We start from the raw sequence: 24017 nt of genomic DNA, 5'->3' as shown, positions 1-24017 counted from the left end.
ATGAGTACAGCCCCAACTACACTGAAAAAACTACCTACCTGTCTCTGAGTGCAGTCCCAACCAGACTAAAGAAGACCAAAAAATACTGCAGATAGTGGAAATCAGAAGTAAGAACAGGAAATGCTGGAAATACGCAGAGGTAAGGCACCCATGGAAAGAGAAACAATTAACATTTCAGGTACAGGAACCTTCATCAGAATTGGGAAAGTGAGAGGCTGTGGGAAATGTCCAGCAGGCCTGACTGTACAAAAAATGGTAAAAACTGAGCCAAAAAAATAACCAGTGCTGATACAAAAAGGAAAAAAAAGAGTTATTTAAAGTTGGGATTTCAATATTGAGTTCTGCAGGATGCCACATATGCCAGGAAAGAAGATGGGATATGTGTGTATGAGTGTTATGTCGTGGTAAGTATGTGGATATATTAGTGCTGTGCTGGCCGATGGGATTTGTTGCAGTCTCTACTAACATTAACCAAGTGTGTTAGATCATTAAACTACTTGCAGGTAGACAGGATTGGGTTCTTGGGTTATCAGTCCAGGCAATGAACTCTTTGATCAGTTCTTCATCTTGGTACTTCATCTCAGACCTGGGTTGCTGTGACATTGGGATAATAGGGGGAGAGGGGGCATAATTGACCCTGGCATGCAGATCTTCTCTATACATCTCCTTCACTAACTAAGATATCAAGGTCTGTATTTGCGAAAGTAATGCCTGCTCCTCCGCCTGTGGTTTCTTCAATACAGTGGTTCCAGATGACCAATGACTTATAGCAATGTCACTTTCCTTTTAAGAGGTAGAAGCCTGACATCAGTGATCACCAGCAGATATATGCCACTCTGACACAGTCACACTTAAAGCAAGCTAATATGATAAACAAAGGAATTGGTAGTTCCAATGCACACTGCACTTACACAACGCTGCACACAAAATCCCTGTGCAGCACCTTCTTAGCACTTTTTTAGGGGCAATGCAATTACTAGTCCACCATTATTGCAATATAATATAATCATCAGAAGATCAAGTTTTATTCTAGATCTGTGAGTTAGCTAAACTCAGTCAGGATACCACTTAGAGCTCTATAATTAGCCTCATGCCTCCGGGCTAGGAAAGGGAAATCAGGCTATTGATCAATGTCTCCTGATTTCCTACTGAAAATTGCCTCTGTCTGGATGTCAACTGAGGATAAGATGAGACTGGGCAATGATACCGTAGTCATCAACTATACAAAGGATGTCATTAAGCTTGGAAAGGGTGCAGAAGACATTCACAGGGGTGTTACTGGGACTGGAGGGCTTGAGTTATAAGGATAGGCTGGGACTTTTTCCCTGGAGTGTAGGAGGCTGAGAAGTGACCTTATAGAGGTATATAAAATCACGAGGGGTGTAGATAATGTGGATAGTCACAGTCTTTTTCCCAGGGTAAGGAAGTCTAAAACCAGAGGACATAGATTTGAGGTGAGAGGGGAAAGATTTAAAAGGGACCTGGTGGGCAACCTTTTCACACAGAGGTTGGTGGGTATATGGAACCAGTTGCCAGAGGAAGCTATCATGGCAGGTACAATTACAATGTTTTTACTTTATTTTACAAACTTTTACTTTATTCTAAATCACCCAAAATACTTATAAATATTAAATAATTTAAAAAGGTATAATATATCTTATTTTTACCTTCTTCACAGCCATAAAATCTCAATTGAAATGACTGGGCTTGCCTTTCCTGCACCAGGTCCAACCTGATGGAGGATCCACAAGTAGATTTCCCAAATTAACTTATGGGGAATTTCATCATTCATGCTCTGTAACTGGTATTCATGCACAAGCTAGCAGTGGAGTGTGGTGACAGGCCCAAATTCAGGACTTCCATTTTCATATACATATGTTCAGAAGGTAAATGCCAACAGTTTGGTGTAGAATTGCCAGAAAAAAAAAAACGCAAAATCTGGCAGCTATCTTGGCTATTTTCTGGAGGACAGCTCTTTTAAGTGAGATTACGGAGGACGGATGGTGTTCTTGAAATTGTATCCTAGTAAAACAGAAATAAACAAGATACTTGCTCTTCTGTAATGTTTTTCGGAACATCAGGTTATCCAAAGTGCTTTGCATCCAGTGTTGGAATGTAGAGAAAGATACCATGGAGAGGAAACTTGGGAGTAAAACATAACCTGTTAATATTCTTGAACTCCAGTCAACAAATTAATAAAAAAAATGTATTTTATGTTTCAGTATTCACAAGGCATTTCTTAATTTGACTCATGGAGCAACTGACAATGAAGAACAATTTCTTACATCTGAACAGGTCAGCAATATTCCAGCTTTAAGGGTGAGTATGGAAGTCTCTGTTAATTAAGTGTTTAACTCTGTATTTCTATTATTTTGTGTGGAATATGGAGATTTGCTGTACTGTACCTATAATGGCAAATATGTGTCCTTAAAGTGATTTCAGCTAAGTGGCAGTATATTTATATATACTGTATTTTGAGTAATATGACTTACCAGGAACTTCTTACAAACAGTATTGTTTCTTCAAGTTAGGGATAAAACCCCTGTTGTCCATTATCAACCACTGTTAGCAGGGTCCCTTTTTACTTACAATGAGTTACATGTAATAGTGCAGAATCAAATCATCTGTACCCTGGCATTATCCAGAACCAGAAATACTTGCAATATTCCAGGGCCCCATTGAAGATTAATCACTAGTCCTGCTTGCTAATGGAACCTTTTTGGAAAGAACTGCCATTTAGGACCAGAATTATTACCCCTCACCTTCAAATAATCTTGTTAATGTAACCAATAGAATAGTCCTGAATGAACAAAAAGCAGGAATCTTACCAGCATGTGCCTACAAGCTGTACATGCTCCCACACACTCCCTACAGCTTTACAAGCATCTTTTGTCTCCTTTTCAGTTCTGACAAAAGGTTTCTGAACTAAACATTGACTCCATTTCTCTTCCCACAGATGTGACCTCATCTGCTGAGTATTTCCAGCATTTTCTGTTTTTGTTCTAGATTTCCAATATCTGCATTTTTTTTGATTTTCAGGTTTTTGAACAAGATCCCTCATGGTAGGCTCATCCAGAAGATTAAGATGCATGGGATCCATGGAGACTTGGCATTTGGATTCAGAATTGGTTTGCCCATAGAATTCAGAGGGTAGTGGTCGATGGATCTTGTTCTGGCTGGAGGTCCGTGACTAGTGGTGCTCCGCAGAGATCTGTACTGGGCCCTCTGCTGTTTGTGATATTTGGATGAAAACGTGGATGGGTAGGTTAGTAAGTTTGCAAATGACACAAAGATTGGTGGCATTGTGGATAGTGTAGAAGATTGCCAAAGGATACAGCGGGATATAGATCAGTTGTAGATATGGGTGGGGAAATGGCAGGTAGAGTTTAATTCAGGCAAGTGTGAGGTGTTGCACTTTGGGAGATCAAATGTAAAGGGAAAGTATGCAGTTAATGGCAGAACCCTTAACAGCATTGATGTACAGAAGGATCTTTGGGTCCAAGTCCATAGTTCCCTGAAAGTGGCCGCACAAGTTGATAGGGAGGTAAAAAGGGTGTATGGCATACTTGCTTTTATTGATCGATGCATTGAGTTCAAGAGTCCAGAAGTTATATTGCAACTTTATAAAATTCTGGTTAGGCTGCATCTGGAGTATTACATTCAATTCTGGTCAGAATACTTATAAATATAGAAGAAGAATGTGGAGGCTTTGGAGAGGGTGTAGAAGAGGTTTACCAGGATGCTGCCTAGATTAGAGGGCATGTGCTATAAGGAGAGAATGGACAAACTTGGGTTGTTTTCTCTGGAGTGGCAGAGGCTGAGGGAAGCCCTGATAGAAGTTTATAAAATTATTTGAGGCATAGATAGAATAAAGAGCTGGTATCTTTTTCCCAGGGTTGAAATGTCTAATACTAGAGGACATGTATTTAAGGTGAGAGGGGGAAAGTTCAAAGGGGATATGCCGGGCAAGCTGTTTACACAGAAAGTGATAAGTGCCTAGTATGCACTGCCAGGTGTGGGGGTGGAGGCAGATACAATAGAGGCATTTAAGAGGCTCTTAGATAGGCACATGAATGCGCAGAGAATGGGGGGATATGGACCATGTGCAGGCAGAAGGTATTAGTTTATTTAGGCATCATTAGCTTAATTAGTTTGGCACAACATCATGGGCCAAAGGGCGTGTTTCTGTGCTGTATTGTTCAATGTTCTATTTTAATTGTACGGATCATTTTAAGAACTGCATTTTAATTCTTTTTCTCCCATTCTGGGCTGCTGTGCTAGAGGCTATTAGCATTTAATCACCCAAACAGACATTTTCCTGTCTTGAGCCTAGACTGATTTCAATAACTTACTTTATTGTGGAAGATTATTGTGATGATCTTTTATGTGATCTGCTTTTTATTAAGTTATTTGTGCATTTATCACTCCACCTATATATTGATACTGCTACCCATCTAGTCTCCATTTCTTTTCTTACTCAGATGTACATACACCTTTTCAATCTTCAGTCTCTGATGTTTTCTGCTTTATTAATCTAACCCAATTTCAGTTGCTAGAAAGTAAGCTTGCATATTACAAGACCCATGAGTAGTTCCTACTATCGATTAATGGATAAATGTCGGAAGTAAATTCCCAGTTAAGGGACTACTGAGATCATTTGTCGTAGTCAGTTTACAACATCTGTTTCTGATCAACTAACTTAGTGATGACTTGTTGAACATGCCTGAAACAGTTTAATCTGCATATTTCAGAATAACTATGCAATGCATTTACCACTAAGGTTTACAATGCCAATAAGCAGCTGATAAGTCATTGCATTCTTCATACGAGGCACAGAATACAGCTGTTATTTTGAACTGGAATGTAATAATACATTTGAGAGGTAGATGAGATTCTCCTTCACATTCCTGCGAGAACAAAGTAGGGTAGCTGCAGGAAACAATGAAAAATGCAGATAATGAAACTGCCATGTAGTTCCTATAACAAGTTGTATTTTCCTCTGTCAGGACCATTGTACAGTTCTTCTCCCCTTCAGAACACTGTCAGGCTGCGCCCCCAGAAGACTCTATGCAAAAAGATGCATTTCATCGTGTGTTTCGATGTACATGTGACTAATAAAGATATCTTATCTTAAATGATAAAATGGGCAAGATTTCTCTCCCTTAAGATGTAGTATAGTTGCTTCAGGGGATCACCAAGGGAAAGCTGTGGTTAGGTCTAGGAAAGCAATCGTAATGGCAATGATGTGTTCCCATGGAAGGGGTGATCTCTAGGCAACTTTGTGTATTCAATTGCACTCCCAGCACTTATCTCCTGATGGCCCTTCATCTGATCTGAAGCCTACAGTGGTAAATGCATCACATCCAATCTTTGAATATTTCTTCCCTCTGTTCCATTATTAACTCTTGTGCGCTTCAGTAACATCTCTGAAACAAATTTGCAACTCTGTCCCATTCTGATCCACAAGAAAACATTTTTTTGATTAAAAATTATCCATCTGGATTTTGCCTAACAGTGAACTTGCCAGTTAAATAAGCAGGCAGGACTCCAGTGCCATAATTTTAACCTGATATATGCTTTTAAAGATAAACTTGAGCTAGGTGTTCTTGTCACCTATAATATAAAATTGTAGTTGGTCAGATCAGTGCAGCAAAGAAATGGGTAAATATCTCTACCTCAGATGTATTTCTTCAGCAGGATTTCCACAGCCAGTGGAAGGTAAAATCAGGCTCTTCATCATAATTAAATTTTATTTCAATCACAAAAAATGCATATATACTAAATGCAGTTATACTAGTGTTTAGTTGCCTTAAAATGATGTTCTGCCAATCAGCATTTTAATATTATTGTACAACATAAGTGAATGAGGCAGTTTTTTTTTGTTGGATGAGAGGTATAGTGTATAAAAGTAAGGAAGTGTTGATGTGGCTCTACGGGGCACTAGTGAGGCCTCATTTGGAATATTGTGCGCAGTTTTGGGCCCCACATCTTAGGAAGGATGTGTTGATGTTGGAGAGGGTTCAGAGGACATTTACGAGGATGATTCCAGGAATGAAAGGGCTTACGTATGAGGAGCGTTTGTCGGCTCTTGGACTGTACTCGCTGGAGTACAGAAGAATGAGAGGGGACCTCATAGCGATATTTAAAATATTGATAGGAAAGGACAGAGTAAATGTGGCTAGGCTGTTTCCCTTGGTGGGTGAGTCCAGGACCAGAGGGCACAATCTTAGAATTAGAGGGTACAGTTTCAAAACAGAGATGAGGAAAAATTTCTTTAGCCAGAGGGTGGTGAATTTGTGGAACTCCTTGCCATGTACAGCAGTGGAGGCCAGATCAGTGGGGGCGTTCAAGGAGGAGATAGATAGATATCTAAATAGTCAGGATATCAAGGGATATGGGGATAAGGCCGGTAATTGGGATTAGAATAGTTTTTTTTTCTTCTTCTTCCCCCAGTCCCCATTTCTCATTTCTATTTCCCTTTCCTTGGAGCAGACTCGATGGGCCGAATGGCCTGCTTCTGCTCCCTTGTCTTGTGATCTTGTGATCTTGTGAAATACTAACAAAGAAATAATGACTAGCTCATCTAAAGAGCCAGAATTAAATTAATAGTGTACAAGAGGTATCAGGCAATTTATAGACTTGAAAAATGGGCCACAGGCTGCCTTTAGGCTGTTTTACTGCATATCACTGATGGAAGTGAATACCAGCTCAGACTTTATTGAAGTATAATCTGAGATTAGAAACTGCTCGATAAAATAAATCTATTGTGTTAGATGTACTTTGACCTCACAGAGGAGTAATGCCTATTGAGATGCATCTGCAATCAATTGTATCATTTGGTGTACATTTATGACATATAAGTGCAGTTAAGCATTTAACCACATTTTATGATTAAAGGTCCCTTTCCTTCACCTTCTAAATCACAGAAACTTTTCAGGCGTCCAAAGGAGATAACATGTCAACTGTTGAACTTTCACCACTAGATTAGAGTGTCACAGAAAAACTTTTTCACCACAAAGATAAGTCCATCAAGGTCAGCAAGAATCAGCATTATCATTACTCTGTTTCAATTGCCAGATATCTTAAAAAGTGCAAGGTATCATTGTGGCCGTTTACATCTATTAACAATTATGCTGCACACTTTACCATGGTCCTGAACCCCGGCTCCAGCTCCGGCCACACATCTAACTACATTTCCAATTCTGGACTCTGGTTCCACAAGTATTGAATAAAGGCAAGTGAGAAAACAGAGAGCAGCCATCAATGTAACAAAGTTTGTGACATCTTGGGCACCAAGACAATATCCCCACTGACTTCCTAATACTGTAATACATTGTCTGAGTGGCTGGTGAAGGAGAAGATGTGCTAAATCATACTACTTTCCTTATGTCACTAAGTTCAGGTGGGCCTGGATTCTTTCCAGTTTAAACACATATTTCCTATAACAGGGTGACCAAAACTGTACACAGTACTCCAAGTGCGACCTCACAAATGACTTATACTACCGCAACATAATGTCTCATCTCCTATACTCAGTATCCTGACTGATGAAGGTCAACATGCTAAACGCCTTTTTCACCACCCTGTCTACCTGTGACGCCACTTTCAGTGAACTATGCGCTTGTACTCCTAGGTCCCTCTGCTCCCGAGTGCCCTACCATTCATAGTATAAGTCCTACGCTGGTTTGACTTTCCAAACTGCATCACCTCACACTTATCTGTATTGAAATCCATTTGCCACTCTTTGGCCCACTTCCCTAACTGATCAAGATCCCCCTGTAATCTACAATAACCTTCTTCACTATCAACAACACCTCCTAAATTCATGTCATCTGCAAACTTACTGATCAAGCCTTGTGCATTCACATCCAAATCACATATAAAAAATGAATAACAAGGGTCCCAACACCAAGCCCTGCGGCACACCACTAGTCACTGGTCTCTATTTCGAGAAACAACCTTCAACCACCACCCTCTGCTTCCTACCTCCAAGCCAATTTTGAATCCACCTAACCAGCTCTCCCTGGATTCCATGGGACCTAACCTTCCAAACCAGCCTACAATGTGGGACCTTGTCGAAGGTCTTGCTGAAGTCCAAATTGACAACATCCACTACCTTTTTGGTTACCTCTTCAAAAAACTCTAAAAGGATCGTGTTTATGTTAAACATACATTTATGTTAAACATATAGAAACTTGGTTAGATTACACTTAAATTATTGTGATCAGTTCTAATCATTTTATGAAATGGACATAGAGGGACTGGAGAAGATTAAGACATGAGAAGCTACTGTTTTCAAGAAATATTGAACTGACTGAGGTTATTTTCTCTAAAACGGTAAGTCTGAAGGATGATCTAATAGATTATAAAATGGCTTGTTAGGATAAATGCAGAGAGCTATTATAAATACAAGATAGTCACCAATAAACCTAGTACTTCACACAGAGTGATGTAGATGCATTAATGTGAAAGCTGAAGAAGCATCTGAGGCAGAAAGGAAAAGGTAGAAATAATAATAATAGGGCTAGATGAAGAAAGGCAAGTGGAGACTCATGAGGTGTACAAGCACTGGTATGATGCCAGTCTGAGTAATTTGTTTCGATGCTTTATGAGGCCGCACCATGGCGCAGCAGGTAGATCCGCTGCCTTGCAGTTCCAAGGGACCCGGGACAATCCTGACCTTGGGCGCTTTGTGTGTGTGTGTGTGTGTGTGTGTGTGTGTGTGTGTGTGTGTGTGTGTGTGTGTGTGTGTGTGTGTGTGTGTGTGTGTGTGTGTGTGTGTGTGTGTGTGTGTGTGTGTGTGGAGTTTGCTCGTTCTTCCTGTGACCACGTGGGTTTCTCCCAGGTGCTGCGGTTTCCTCCCACATCCCAAAGGCATGAGAGTTGGTGGATTAATTGGCTGATATAAATTGCCCCCTGATGTGCAGATGAGTGGTAGTTGATGGGAATATGGGGAGAAAATGGGCTCAGTATAAATGGTTGTTCAGTGGTTGGCATGGACTTGGTGGGGTGAATGTCCTGTTTCCTTGCTTAGAAAAGCAGCAGTGGGGATGTAGCTTAGTGTGAGAGGGCATGCCTTGTATGTATTGAAGTCCCAGGAAGGGCCTGTTACCGTGCTGTATAAATAAAGTTTAAATAAAGTTTAAGTGCTTTGTAATTTGTAATCTCCGAGTCTCTGTTCCAGCAACCTCTCTAAAACATAACCATTAGTTTATATGATCCCCTTTGTTCTTCTTTCCTTAGGCTTCACCCCAAAGTTCTTTGTTAAATTCTATCTTCCCATTTCATCAGGTTCTGTCTGAAATCTGCTACCTTATTGTTAACTTCCATTTTGTATCAAATATAAACTTTGAAACTATACCCCTATATCCAAGTTCAAGTTGCCAATTAATCATACTTAATCACATGAATAACAAAGTTAATACATTATCTTTTTAATGCATTAATATCATGTTCTAATAAAATTTTTTAAAGGCTTGGATTTTCTGCATAATTGCCATCAGCCTCTGTGCTCTCAACAATAAACTCATGTTCCTACCTCCATTTTGACAATACATGTCCCCGCCTTAGCAGTTAAACCTCTCAAAGACTGTGTTTCTGAATGTCTCTGATATTTAAGAGAATAATAGTGTTTCTGAGGATTCAGAGTTGCCCATGTTCAAAATCAGCTTAAACACTGGGATCCCCAATGTGTTAAACAGTGAAATTAACCAACTCTAGGTGCTGCTGGCAGGAACATCTCCTGAGACAGCTCATTTGTAGGACATAGCTTTCTTAGAGTTCTGTTGAAAAGGACACAAATATGAAGTACAGGAAGTACAGAGATCCAGTCATTAAAAAAGGAGCTGGAATTACATATGAGCTATACAATGTGTTGAATAACTTGTGCTTTCATTGAGTGGGCAGCCTTAATGCAATATACTAGTCTGGATGTTATCAGCTTGGAAATATACCTTATAATGATGCAGCCATCTGGAACAAGTCCCTCATAAGATGAATTTGTAGGTGATGTCAGTAACCTAATGGGAGTGAAAGATTCTAGGCCCACCTGAGCTTAGTGACATAAGGAAAGTGGTATGATTTAGCACATCTTCTCCTTCACCAGCCACTCAAACAAAGTGGAAGTCAGATGTACTAGATTCCCCTAGCCACAGGCAAGATATCAGCATTTATCAGAATAGCTTTGCATATCCTCAAATAGGTGGCCTACAAGGAGTTGCCAAGTGCATTGGAATTGATAAGATTGGTTGTTAATAGAACATAGAACAGTACAGCACGGAACAGGCCCTTCAGCCCACAATGTTATGCCGATCTAATTACATTAGTAATCAAATGCCCAACTAAACTAATCCCTTCTGCCTAACTATCCATATCCTTACATTTCCCACACATTTATGTGCCTATCTAAGAGTCTCTTGAATGCCCCTATCATATTTGCCTCCACAACCACCCCAGGTAGCGCATTCCAGGCACCCACAATTCTCTGTGTAAAAAACTCGCCCCACAAATCTCCTTTGAACGTGCCCCCTCTAACCTTAATTTCATGTCCTCTAATTGCAAATTTATTTATCAAGAGCTCACCAAGTGTTCTTGCTAAATGAAAAGAAAATGTAACCATTAGTAATTTTATTAGTCTTGGTTAAAATTTTAATGTTTAACTCTTAAGCTATTGGTAGAAATCAACTATGATTATCTGAAACAGGTGAATCCATTTCGGGACCAAATCTGTAAGGTGTTTAGTACAAATAAAAATGGATTATTTTCATTTGAAGACTTCCTGGAAATGTTCTCAGCCTTTAGTGCAAATGCATCACTTGCTGTAAAAATTGACTACGCGTTTCAAATCTTTGGTATGTTTTTACTGATTTATTTTTGTCTTATTCTGAGCATAAACAATGATAACCAAAAGAGATTGACCTTTAGTTTTCATTCAATACAGGGTAAGAAATTAATACAATTTATGTAAGGATTTAACAAAGCAGAATTTTATCAAGCTTAATTCATCGTGGAGAAAATTTCCTTTTTTATTGAAATCTGGATAACTAGTTGGTGCAGCATTACCAGAAACATACTGCAGGCTTATAGCAAAGAGTTCACTGATTTTCATAGCCTGAGTTGTTTATATGACCTTAACACTGTCTTGTCGCTATTGTGTGAAGTATGCATTAACTTTGGCTATAATTATAAGCTCTGGGTGACTACATTATCAGGTCTGACAGTAAAAAAGCAATACCTATCCCTTTTTAAGGTCCTAAATCTAAGCAGGAGAACTAGTCCAAACTGTGGCTAACATGAAAGATTTAAAATAGCATTGGGTCAAAATAAAGTGGTTATAATTTTATCAAAAAGAGCAGTCAATCCTGAGAATTGGGAGATTTTCAAGATTCAGCAAAGGACAACAAAGGCATTGATAAAGAAAGAGAAAGTACTTGGGTAATCACATGTGAAGTATAAAAACAGTCCATAAAAAATTCTATAGCTATGTAAAGAAAAAGTTAATGTGGATCCCTCACAGACTGAAACAAGTGAAATTATATTGAGAAGTTAGGAAATGACAGCAAAGTTACATAAATATTTTATCAGTTTCCTCCTAGAAATAGTGGAGGAAAGCAAGTCTGGTGAGAATGCTGAAAAAAAATTGCTTTAGTGAAAAATAAAGTATTGGAAAATTATTGGGGCTAAAAGATGAAAAATTCCCGATTCCTACTTCTTAGGGTTTTGAAGGCAGTGGCATTGGAGGTAAAGGATGCACCAGCTGCCTTCTTCCAGAATTCCAGAGATTCTAGAAGAGTTCCAAGAGATTGGAAAATAGTAAATGTAATCCCATTATTCAAGTAGTGATAGAAAGCTGAGAATTACAGTCTAAATAGCCTGATATCAGTATTTGGGAAAATGTGTGAAACTATTAAAGAAGTTGTACAAATCATTCGGTGAGGATTTATTGTGGATGATTGTGGAGAATCATTGTGGATTTATGAAAGGAAATTCATGTTTGACAAATACGTTGTCTTTTTTCTGGTTGTAACAAGCAGAATATACAAAGAAGAACTAATGGATGAGATGTACTTGTTATTTCAGAAAGCTTTTGAACCAAAATTTACTAAACAAGTTTAGAGCTCATTAGATTAAGGGTAATATTCTGGAATGAATTGAGGATTGTTTTCTGAAGGATAATTAAGGTAGAAATAATTTTTGAGTTAAAAGTTCTAATTGGTGGAGTGAAACAGGGATTGTTACTAGGGCCTAGCTGTTCACAATCTATATCAATGATTTGTATGAGGGCAATGTATCCTGCCTACCTAGTGAAGAACTGCATCTATACGTTCTGAATAAGAAAAGGGTGAAGAATAAGAAAGCATTTATTGTGCCATAGGGCATCCTGGGCTTTATTGGAGAGACAAAGAGTCATAGACTTATAGAGCAAAGAAACAGGCCCTTTGGCCCAACTCATCCATGCCAACCAAGATGTCTATCTAAGTTGGTCCCATTTGCCTAGCATTTGACCCATAATCCTCGAAACATTTGCTATCCATGTACCTGTTTAAATGTCTTTTAAACATTGCAATTGTATCCACCTCGACAGCTTCCTCTGGCACCTCATTCCATATACCCACCGTACTTTGTGTGAAAAACTTGCCCCTCTGGTCCCTTTTAAATATTTCCTGTCTTACCTTAAATCTATGTCCTTTGGTTTTAGACTCCACTGCCCTGGGAAAAAGACTGTGACCATCCACCTTATCCTATGCTCCAGGGGAAAAAGTCCCAGCCTATTCAGCCTCTCCTTGTAACTCAAGTCCTCCAGTCCTGGTTACATCCTCACGGATCTTTTCTGCACCTTTTCCAGCTTAATGCCATCCTTCCTACAGCTGGGTGACCAGAACTGTGCATAATATTCTGTGTGGTCTTATACAGTTACAACATGATGTCCCATCTCCTGTATTCAGTACCTTGACCAATGAAGGCAAGCATGTCAAATTCCTTCTTACATCATCTACTGGTGTCGCCACTTTCAGGCAACTATGTACCTGTACCCCTCGGTCTTTCTGTTCTACAACACTCCATAAACTGTACACTGTACTACAGCTGTGGTCTTACCAAGACCCTTTCTAACTTCAGTAAGAATATATTTTGTCTTGTACTCAAATCCTGTCTTAATAAAGGCCAATATACCATTTGCCTTCCTAATTGCTTGCTGCACCTTCATGTTAACTTTCAAATCTGCATATACATTGGATGCCATATTGAAAGCAAATTGGCCCCTGTATTAGTCAAACAATGGGCGCTTAGGTAGTTGGAGTTTGCAGTCCTAATTTCCATTATGAAGCTTTATCTAATTTAAAAATTTAAAAACAAATAAAAAACATCATCCTCAAAGGTGGAGAGGAAGTCTCGATAATACGTAACATTATTAATGCGCTTTATAATGCTTTCTTTTGCAAATTAGTTTTGGTAATTAATGATGCACATAATGTTGAGAATGCTATTCCCAGAGATATCAAAAGATTGGCTAGACTTACCAAATGCAACTTCTTAATTATTGATGAAACTATTCCACCAATAACTACATGAATAGGACTTTAATAATACTAAAACTAAAGTCAACATTTTATTTTCATTTTTTATAACATTCTTCTCCTTTGTGTGCTAATTTTGCAGCTGTATTTATGGAAAGTTTAATATAGATATTTGTTTACCAGGCTGTATTTTAATAAACTACTTTTCACATAGATTTAAATGGAAATAACTACATTGATCAAGAAGACATACGAAACGTCATACTTCGTTTGACTAACGGGTTGATGGATGAACCAAACATAGTAGACTTGACTCAGAATGTGAGTAACTACATAACCTAATTTTGTCATAATTTAAGACAGTAGTCCTCATTTAAAAGTCCCCAAAACTACGCTAAACTGGTACTATTTTTATTTATATGACATTTCATATCTTCCTTTAGCTAATTCCAATCCTAGAATTTTGTAAGGGAGTCTTTTCGTCCTTTATAAAGAAAGTTATTTTGTTCTGTGTTCACCCAGTCTGCCCAAACCACCATTTTGGCAGCATGATCTTTTTTGTTAGGTTAAAGTCTGACCTCTCACTAGTCTTCAGACACCTATTCTTATTTCAGGCATCTCACTTCTCCTACCTTTCTAGTAAATTTAACTATTGCTCTTTCAAGCTTTACCCCAAACTTCTCACACATTTAATTTTTATCTTCTCTCTTCCTACTTCACCAATCTCCTGTCCTCCCTAAACATTTACCTCTAAAGTTTCTGATGCGTATTCAGTCACTTTTGCAATCTCTATCTCCTGTGATATCTTCATTCTTAGAGTTTCAATCTTCAACAAGATCACCTCTGATCACATTTGTTGTATTTCACAGAACTCACAAATTCAGTTTTAAATTCCACAGCATTTAAAGAGCAGGATAAAATATCGGCACAACATCGTGGGCCAAAGGGCCTGTACTGTGCTGTAATGTTCTATGTTCTGTTCGAGTCATTTTTATTATTACTCTCAAGGGTTTCAGGAAGGATTATAGTTATGTACAAATTAGTTATTCCTAGTGCTGTTAATAGTTGCTGCTGAGAGGAGCTGAAACTGCTATGGCCCTATCAAGTAATATTGAGGTACTCTTGGCCATTTATTTCTTGGATCTAACGCTGGCTGCAGGCAACAGCATCTCAGCACCTAGTAGAAGAAATGATACAGCTAGAATTCTAGAACCAGGATGGATCCAAACATGCTAGCATCTTGAGAGATGATAACATGTTTCCTTCCATTTACACAATGACATCTGTTATTGAGCTACTATTCCAGACTCACATAGATCTGTGGTAGAATAGGATGTAAAAGATCCATGTCTATTTGTTCTCCCATCATCCAAAGCATAGGACCTAGTTAAGTCTAGAGCCTACATGGCCCCAGTATAAGTATTCCTAAGTGATGCTACTATTCACGCCACAGTCAGTTCAGGAAGCTCCCAACTGCAGTACATAAGTGGCTGCTTTCTATGATTGCAGCAGTGTTGCAAATATACTCACAAGTTAACTGCAGACTCCTCAGCTCTTCCTGACTTGCATGCTGTATCAGAAAATCTTTTTTCTATCAATTACAGCACTTCTCTAAAGACTGCTATACCTACTACCTTGTTGAAGTTCCTGGTTTCTCAATTTGTAAAACTAAAATTTTATGAAAGAGAGTCAGAACATTTTTCATAAGTGTTCATTAAGTAATAGGGGTATGAGTTTTATCTCATTAAAATTTCATTTTCCTGATCCCAATTTTTAACTGGAATGTAAGAAATATATGCATAGCCTTTAATCACTTATTGTTAAATCCACCATTTGCCAAATTAACAATTGGTCCAATAATTAAATGATGAATTTAGTTTACAGTTCCAAATTACAAAGTAATAAATAAAATGTAAATGTCATTATTTTAATCAATTAGCTTATCTTATAATTTAACTTACCACCAGACTTAGGCATAAAAATATTATGTATACAAGCCAAATAATTTACTATTATATTTTATAACAATACTTTTCATTTCTTTAAATCCCTAACAGATCTTAGATGAAGGAGATTTAAATAATGATGACATGTTATCATTTGTAGAGTTTGAAAGTATGATTGGTAGATCACCTGATTTTCAAAAGTAAGTTATATTGAAAATGTTATTATAAAGAAAAAAATAATTGTCATACAAAATCAAGTACACAGTATTTCCACATCCTACATAGAAATAATAAATGATCACTTATTCTCTATTTATTATTTTGATGAAAAAGTAAAAGTGTATGAAGCAGCATTTTGATACTTGTACCTTTATGATAATGGTAGGGCACTAGGGAATGCAATGGAACAGATGCAATTAGGAGTACAAGTGCATAGTTCATTGAAAGCGGGTAGACAGGGTGGTGAAAAGGTGTTTAGCAAGCTGTCCTTCATCAGTCAAGGCATTGAATATAGGAATTGGAACATTATGTTGCAGTTGTATATGTTGTTGGTGAGGCCGTACTTGGAGTACTGTGTACAGTTTTGGTCACCCTGTTATAGGAAAGATGTGGTTAAACTGGATAGAACACAGAAAAGGTTTACAAGGATGTTGCCAGGACTAGAGGGTCTGAGTTACAGGGAGAGGTTGGCCAGGTTAGGTCTTTATTCCTTGGAGTGTAGGAGAATGAGGGGTGACCTTATAAAGGTTTATAAAATCATGAGATGCACAGATAAGGTGGACAGTAGCAGTCTTTTCCGCAGGGTAGGGGAGTCCAAAATCAGGGGGCTAGACTTAGGGTGAGAGGTGAAAGATTTAAAAGGGACTTGAGAGGCAACTTTTTGATACAGAATATGGAATAAGCTGCCAGTGCAAGTGTTTGAGGCAGGTACAATAGTATAATTTAAGAAGCACTTGGAGGGGCGGGGCTTGGAGGGATATGGGCCAAATGCAGGGAATTGGGACTAGATGAGTGGGCACCATGGTCAGCATGGACTCATTGGGCCGAAGGGCCTGTATCCGTGCTCTCTTGCTCTATGACTCTATGACTCTAAGCATCCAATGAGTGATCTTACCAAGAAGCAAATTAAAATTCTGGTTACATTTTAACATGCATCTCATTTTGAAACCCAAAAGATTCTTGCACATTTTTAAAATTGTGTACTCAAATGTGCATCAGCACTTTTGATGATCCTGGCAATAAAAAGAATCCAACATTTCTGTACACCTCTGATAGATTTTTGCAGCTGGTAGAAATGAGGTTTGTTCCACATGAAAAGGTTTTTTTTATTCGATATCCTAATTATTGAACAGCACCACCATCCAAATTATTGAAAAAATCCACTAATTTTCACTAATATTCTTTGGCAATGTGTCTAGAAGCTTATCCCCAAGCATTAGCACTAAATACACTATGTAAAAGCAGCTGTTCCACTCCTGCATCTGAAATAAAGTTCCATTGATCACAACAGCAACTGTTACCATTTAAAGTGTTCAGAGCCACCATCCAGGGGTGAATATCTAAGGACATGTCCTGATCTAGTCTGATCTGTTTGACTTGAAACCCACAGCAATGTACTTGGTTCTTAATGGCCATCTGAATGTTTTAGCAGTGATATCAAAATATTTTTTAAAATTACAATATTATTAAAACCAGACAGACTACCTGATTTGAATTAGGCATTGTATTCATTGAAGTCCCTTTCCAAAATACCCATGAAGTTTTATGGTATCAGGTCAAACGTGTAAAAGTTACTACCTGCTGATTACCACCTATCACCCTCCTTCAGCTCTCAGATCAGTACTCTTCCATGTTGAACACCATATCAAATGAAGATTGAGGCTAGCACGGGCATAGTTTGGTGACTTAAATATCAATGACCAAGAGTGACTTTGTTGTGCTACCACTGACCAAACAGGCTAAATTTTGAAGGACATAACTGTCACATTAGACTCACTGCAGGTGGTGAGAGAACAAACAGAAGGAAGAAAAAACAACTAGTTGATACATGGCCACCACTCTACCTCCCACTGTTCAGAACAGTGTTAGAAAGTGTGATCAAGTGAAGTCCCATCTCCAAAACAGAGATATTTTCTGTTGTGTTGGATGGAGTAGATTAAAAACAGATCTAGAAACTCAAAGTTGTTTATCCCTGAAGCTTTGTAAACTTTCAGTAGCTGCAGAATTATATTATGCTCAAATATTATAACCTTATGCCACAGAATATTCCTCACTCAATTATTACCATCAAACCGGATAGCCAATCCTGATTTAGTAGGAAATGCAGCAGACCATGCCAGGAGCAGTGTTTCTGAAAATCTGAAAATGAAGTACCAACTTTATGAATCTACAGTACATGATTACATGCAGGTTAGCAGTAGAGGTAACATGATAGTGAAGAGCTAAGCAATCCCACAACCAATGAATCCAACCAAAGCTCTTCAGTTCTGCCACATCCAGTCAGAAATAATTAATAGGAGAGAGAGATTCCCTGAAAAAGACACAGCTGTAACATTTGGAAGCATCTTCAACTACTTACTAGGTCAATTATGCTCAATGTGGTTGGCTATATAAACATGGCCAAAACAATTGAATTACAGAGGTAGGATTACTGTGACTGCTTGACACCACGGTATGATTAAGTTTGAACAACAAGAGCCCTGGTAAAGTTGAAGTTAATGGGAATCAAGGTTGCCTGTGATATTGTTCAAGAAAGGATGATTTTTTTGTGTACGTTTCTTTTGTTTTGAATAGCATGTTCTTGTATTTTTTAGATCCTTTACTATCCGTTTCTGTGAATGAAAAACACTAGATAAGAGTGGAAGAAACAAAACCTGAATACATATTGCCTCCATTCAAGTCATTCAAGCATCCCATTTAATATTGGTGCAGTACATCTTTGAATAATGAATTGATTCAGCAAGGCATTTAACTGGGAGTGAGAGAAATAGCAACAGCCATTTAACGTTATAAATTTTCCAATGAGTACAGCTCAGTCTTGTTTATGTTCGATGAAATTCGAAAGATATGCCATTATCTTTTCATTTTCAGAGGTGATGGGAATTTTTAATTCTTTCAAAATTGTTCCACATGAACAAATGAAAATGATGCCAATTTCACAAGAGTGCATAATTTGATTAATTCCCACTGTCACCAAAGAAACACGCTGTAGTTGGAAATACAGACTTAGGGATGATATGGAACAGATATTTAGATCATTTGCCTGTCAACCAAACAGGATAAGTTTTTATGTGCTTCCACTGATGCCAATCAGATACAGTAACTCAAATGGATGAAAATGAAAGCCAAACAGTAAAGCATACACTTCAACACTGATACTTTTTGGTCATTTTAATTTGTTTTTCAGCATAGTTAAAATCTAGCAGGTTTATTATTTTATGATATCAATAAAATACTGAAAAATGAAAGCTGTTTTTGATAAAATGTATGCAAATCCTGACAAATCCAGCATCTAAACTACGATAACAATGCAAGTATTTGTGAAAAGAGCATGAGCTAGATTTCCTGTTTCAGCACTTGGGTATATTGATTTACAAGGCCTTGGGAAAATTAAATGAAAGGATTACCCAAACTGTCTGATTTTCCACCTTTCATTATCTCTCTTATTTCTTGCTTTTATTCTTTATTATCTCCTTCTGCTGTACTCCATTGAGTTTTCAGCACAATATAAAAAGGCAAACCAAAACCTGTGGTTCATTCCTAGAGGAATAGAAAAACAGGGAAGTTTTGAAAAACTGTTAAAGGTACTATGCAGATTTCTGATTGTCAATTATAAAAAAAGGTATAAAGACACCAGGGAGAATGCAAAATGGGTTCCAAAGAATGATACAAGAATGAAAAATAAATATTTATCAGGAAAAGCTGATGAAACTATGGTTCTTTTCTCTAGAAAAGAGAAATGAACAACCTGATAGTGGTCTTTAAAGACAAAGATTTTGTTGGGGCAGATACAAAAAAGATGTTTTCACTTACAGGGGAATTCGAAACAAATAGCCATTTATATGGGTCAATGAATAATAAACCCAACAGGCAATTTAGAAACAACTTTTCAACTAAAGAGTGGTATAAATATGAAGCTTGAGCCAACCTGTAGTCAAAATTAAAAGCAGAGATCTTCTTGAATAAAAATTAGAAAGTACATGAGGAAGAAGGAAGAGAAAAGTAGTTTGAAAAGTCAGATAATGGAATAACTAACCTTATTCTTCTTCACTTTTTTCAGGATGTGCATATTGCTGGCTAACCAGCATTTATTGTTCGTCCTTAGTTTCCATTGTAAAGCTTGTGGTTTGAATTGTTGCAATCCTTCTGGCAGAGAATTCCAAAATTTAGACCAATTAAGTGTTAAGGATCAGCAATGTGCTTCTAAATCAGGATGCAGTGACGCATGAACTGTGACATAACCTAGTTGAACAGACGTTTGAGTTATAGTTACAGTTATGGAGTCAATTTCTGGAGTAGTAATGATAACAAGATGATTAGTGTTCAAATGCAAAATTCTTGAAATTAATTTTTTTTAAATTGTATTTACAGCGTGGTAACAGGCCCTTCCGGCCCAATGAGTCCGCACCGCCCATTTTAAACCCAAATTAACCTACCCGTACGTCTTTGCAATGTGGGAGGAAACTGTAGCACCCGGAGGAAACCCACGCAAACACGGGAGAATGTACAAACTCCTTACAGACAGCGACGGGAATCGAACCCAGATCGCTGGCACTGTAATAGTGTCACGCTAACCACTACACTACCATGCTGTCAGTAATATAACACAACTTTGCAGGTTGTGCCCCAACATTAAAATCAATGTGGATTTCAATGAGGGAGTGAGAAGCGTGTGCTAATTGCCCAGTATTTATCTCAGTAACATGCTTCCATCAGGTCTGAGCAGGTAAAAGGAGTATCCTTGTGTGGTGAGAGAACTTAGCAAAATCAAGCAGCTATGTAAAATTCAGGTGCAGATTTTAAATAATTTGCTAATTTAAATAAACATTTCCCTTATTATGAATATGTTTTAAATCACTCAAAGACGATAAATAAAATTCTATCTAGTGCATGATTAATTCAGACTGTTTTACAAAGCTAGAATAGTTTCAAGTATTTAAAAGGGCATAAATGTTTCTATAGAAGTTTAACTTTTTTTAGGTTTTTGAATGTTGCTAAATGTTTTTAATGGTTTTTAATAACTTAAACTTCAGAAATTCATTCCAAGTGTGGGATCATGTTACATACCCTAATGTTTCTTTCTTGAATATATGACCATGTATAGATATGACCACACCACCTTACGTAAAGTTATAGACTTATTTTGGTACAGAAGGAGCCCATTTGGGGTGTTTATAGATCAGTCTGAACAATTCCATTCCTCATTCTCTCCCCAAAGCCCTATAAGTTTATTACTTTAAGTGTATGTGCAATTTCTTTCTGAAATCAGTGATCATCGCCACTTCCAACAACCACCCACACCCCCCCCCCACCCCGCCCTTAGGCAAAAAATTCCAGGTCATTACCACTGGTTGCATAAAAATCTTCTTCCTCACATACCCACTGTATCTCTTGCACCTAACACTATGGCCCCAAGTAATATCAGCTTATGGAAATTGCCTTTCTTTCTCTACCATATCTCTGGAATCATCCTGATAAATCACTGCACCTTCCCAAGAACTTTCACATCATTCCTAATGTGTGGAGACCAAGAACTGGAAGCAGTACTCTGGCTGTTGCCTAACCAGAACTTCATAAATGTTCAGCATAACTACCCAGCATTTGTTCTCAATATTTCTATTTATAAAGCCCAAGGCACCATATGCTTTGCTAATGATTCTCTTAATGTGTCTTGTCACTTTCAAAGATCTACGTGCATGAAGCCTTGGGATCCTCTGTTCCTGCACACTCTTTAGAACTGTTAAGTCTATATTGCCTATTTCCATTCCATCTGCTTTAAATTCCACCTACCACTTATTTGCTCCCGCTGTTGATTGCTATTGATCCTGTTGTTTACCACATCTCTAAGATGAGTATCTTTGGCAAATTTTGACGTTTTACCCTTATTTCCAATATTCAAATTGCTGTATATAAAGCAAACACACAGGTCATGGTGCTGACTACTGCAAACCAATCTGAAAAACAAACAATTACCACGATGTCCTTAGGCTAAATCTTCATCCAAGCCGACACAACCTCTCCTATTCCATAAGCTGCAGTTTTGTCAACCAGCTTTTTATGAGGTACTTTGTCATGCACTTTCTAAAATACATTTAAATGACATTCACTTTATTGCCTTTATTCATTTTCTCAGTTCATCAAAAAAAAATTCAATGAGTTTAGTCAGACAAGATATACCTTTATAGATCCTATCCTTAATTAGCTCAAGTCTCTCCATCTCTGCTAACACTTTCCCTGATTATTGCTTCTAAAATCCCATTTATCACTGGTCTAAAAGGGACTAGCCTCTTGTTACTCATAATGTCTTTCTCGAACAAGGGTACCACATTTGCCATTTTTCAATCCTCCAGTACTTCTCCTGTATCTAAGGAGGATTGGAAGACTATGACAAGCTCTTCTCCCATCTCCACTCCCACTTTTAGAAGCATAGAAAAATACACCACAGGAACAGGCTCTTTGGTGCACCATGTCCATGCTGACGATCAAGTACCTAGCCATTTGCCTAGCCCATGCCTACTCTACCTGATTGATTCAAGTGCTCATCCAAGTACTTCTTAAGTGTTGTGAGAATACCTGACTCCACTGCTTTCTCAGGTTGTGTTTTCCAGATTGCAAGCACCCTCTTAGGTTCTTTTAGGAATTCAGAGTATAAGCTATCTGGGAACCAACTTCTCCACACTGGAGATATTAAGCCTTTTTGTTCATGAGAGCAGGCCCCTTGATATTGGAATTACAATTGATCTGTTAGTTAAATTGAAAAGTTAAAGAGGAGACAAGAGGTCCTCCAACCCTGGAGACTCAAATGGGCCACCAGAATAGGTATGGTGGCAGTGGAAGGGAATGGCCAAGAAGGGCAAGAGTATTAGCAAAGGCACTTAGGACTTTGATGTAGTGCTGCGAAAACTAAATGATGTTACCAATGTGGATGAGATCAGTCAATACCTTAACAAATCCTAACTGCTAACAAATGCATCACTATACTCATATACTGCCCTTTACTATACATCCCCATTACTCACTTAGCAACAGCTTCTCTCAGCCACCTGTCCTACATTCAACTGCTCCATAACATATTCCAATTAGGGGCAGGCACGGTAGTGTAGCAGTTAGCGTAACACTATTACAGTGCCAATGACCCAGGTTCAATTCCCACCGCTATCTGTAAGGAGTTTGTATGTTCTCCCCATGACTGCGTGGGTTTCCTCCAGGTGCTCTAGTTTCCTCCCACATTCCAAAGATGTAAGGGTTAGGAAGTTGTGGGCATGCTATGTTGGCGCCGGAAGCATGACGGCACTTGCGGGCTGCCCCCAGAACACTCTACGCAAAAGATGCATTGCCCTGTGTTTCGATGTACATGTGACTAATAACGACATGTCATTATCCAAAAATCACAGTCACATCTCTCAGTTTACATATTTCCAGTGATTTACCCATGACAGCTATATCACATAGAAACAATGCACACACCATTACTCTTTGTTTTTGCAGAAGGTGCCCTACACCCACCAGTCTATCAATGGGCAATACCATAGAGAAGAGGGAGCTGGCCATCAGTTTGGCTAGCCGCACGAAGTCCACAGCCAAAAGCAGCACTGTGCTCATTGAAGATGATGATATACTTATGTGTGCATAGAAGTACACAATTCAATTTTAAAAGCATATCACTGTATACACTTTTTATGGTCAAATTGTACTTGCATGACAGAGACTGCACTTTTCCAATCACCTGAAATGGCTGCTTCTCAAATTTTGGTTACACCGCCCCGGACAGAATTTGTCGTTGGTCACTTGGCATATTGAGGGAATAGATTAGAAGTATCCTAATGAGTCTGATCCTGAATTTAATAAAATAAAAGGTCTAACTAGGTGGTCATGTTCCCTGTAAGCCTTTTGTTGAAGACTGGCACCACAGCTATACAAACCACACTAATTTCATAATTGTGATTTGAAAGAAAATAGGACATTACAGGGTTATTAATTTGGACCAACAGATATTTACTAAGATGCTCAAAGTCATTCTGCTAATATTTAGTGTTTACCACAACTTCCACACCAAAATAAACAAGAACTTCTGTGAAAAATAAGGTCCTGTTTTTAAGGTTATTTGTCTGCTGAAGGGCTTGTGCCAAGCCACTTTTCACTAAACACTTCGCTAAGCAATTGAATGGTGGAGAAATTTATAGGTTACTTTGCAGGTTACTTTGCTATTTCATTTCACTTTAACTTGGCTTTTATTAGGTTGAGGAACTAGTAAAGTAATTAAAATATGATCTGGGTAACAAAATTACAAAATTGGTGATCGTTCATGATTACTAAAATTGAATAATAGAAACTGAAA

General features: G+C 38.1%; 1 protein-coding gene across 1 annotated transcript in view; it reads left to right on the top strand.

Annotated features, from left to right (window-relative positions):
- The window catches only part of LOC127575195 (calcium and integrin-binding family member 4-like), a 39317-nt gene extending 16005 nt beyond the window's left edge, over window positions 1-23312 (top strand). Inside the window, exons 3-7 of the mRNA XM_052024899.1 lie at window positions 2223-2319; window positions 10703-10850; window positions 13729-13835; window positions 15572-15660; window positions 23168-23312. Of these exons, the coding sequence (XP_051880859.1) occupies window positions 2223-2319; window positions 10703-10850; window positions 13729-13835; window positions 15572-15660; window positions 23168-23312 (586 nt within the window). The remainder of the gene's footprint in view (window positions 1-2222; window positions 2320-10702; window positions 10851-13728; window positions 13836-15571; window positions 15661-23167) is intronic.
- Window positions 23313-24017: the final 705 nt, after the last annotated feature.

The sequence above is a fragment of the Pristis pectinata genome, chromosome 10 (genome assembly GCF_009764475.1).
Source record: "Pristis pectinata isolate sPriPec2 chromosome 10, sPriPec2.1.pri, whole genome shotgun sequence".
Taxonomy (NCBI): domain Eukaryota; kingdom Metazoa; phylum Chordata; class Chondrichthyes; order Rhinopristiformes; family Pristidae; genus Pristis; species Pristis pectinata.
This window is presented reverse-complemented; position numbering and strand designations above follow the sequence as displayed.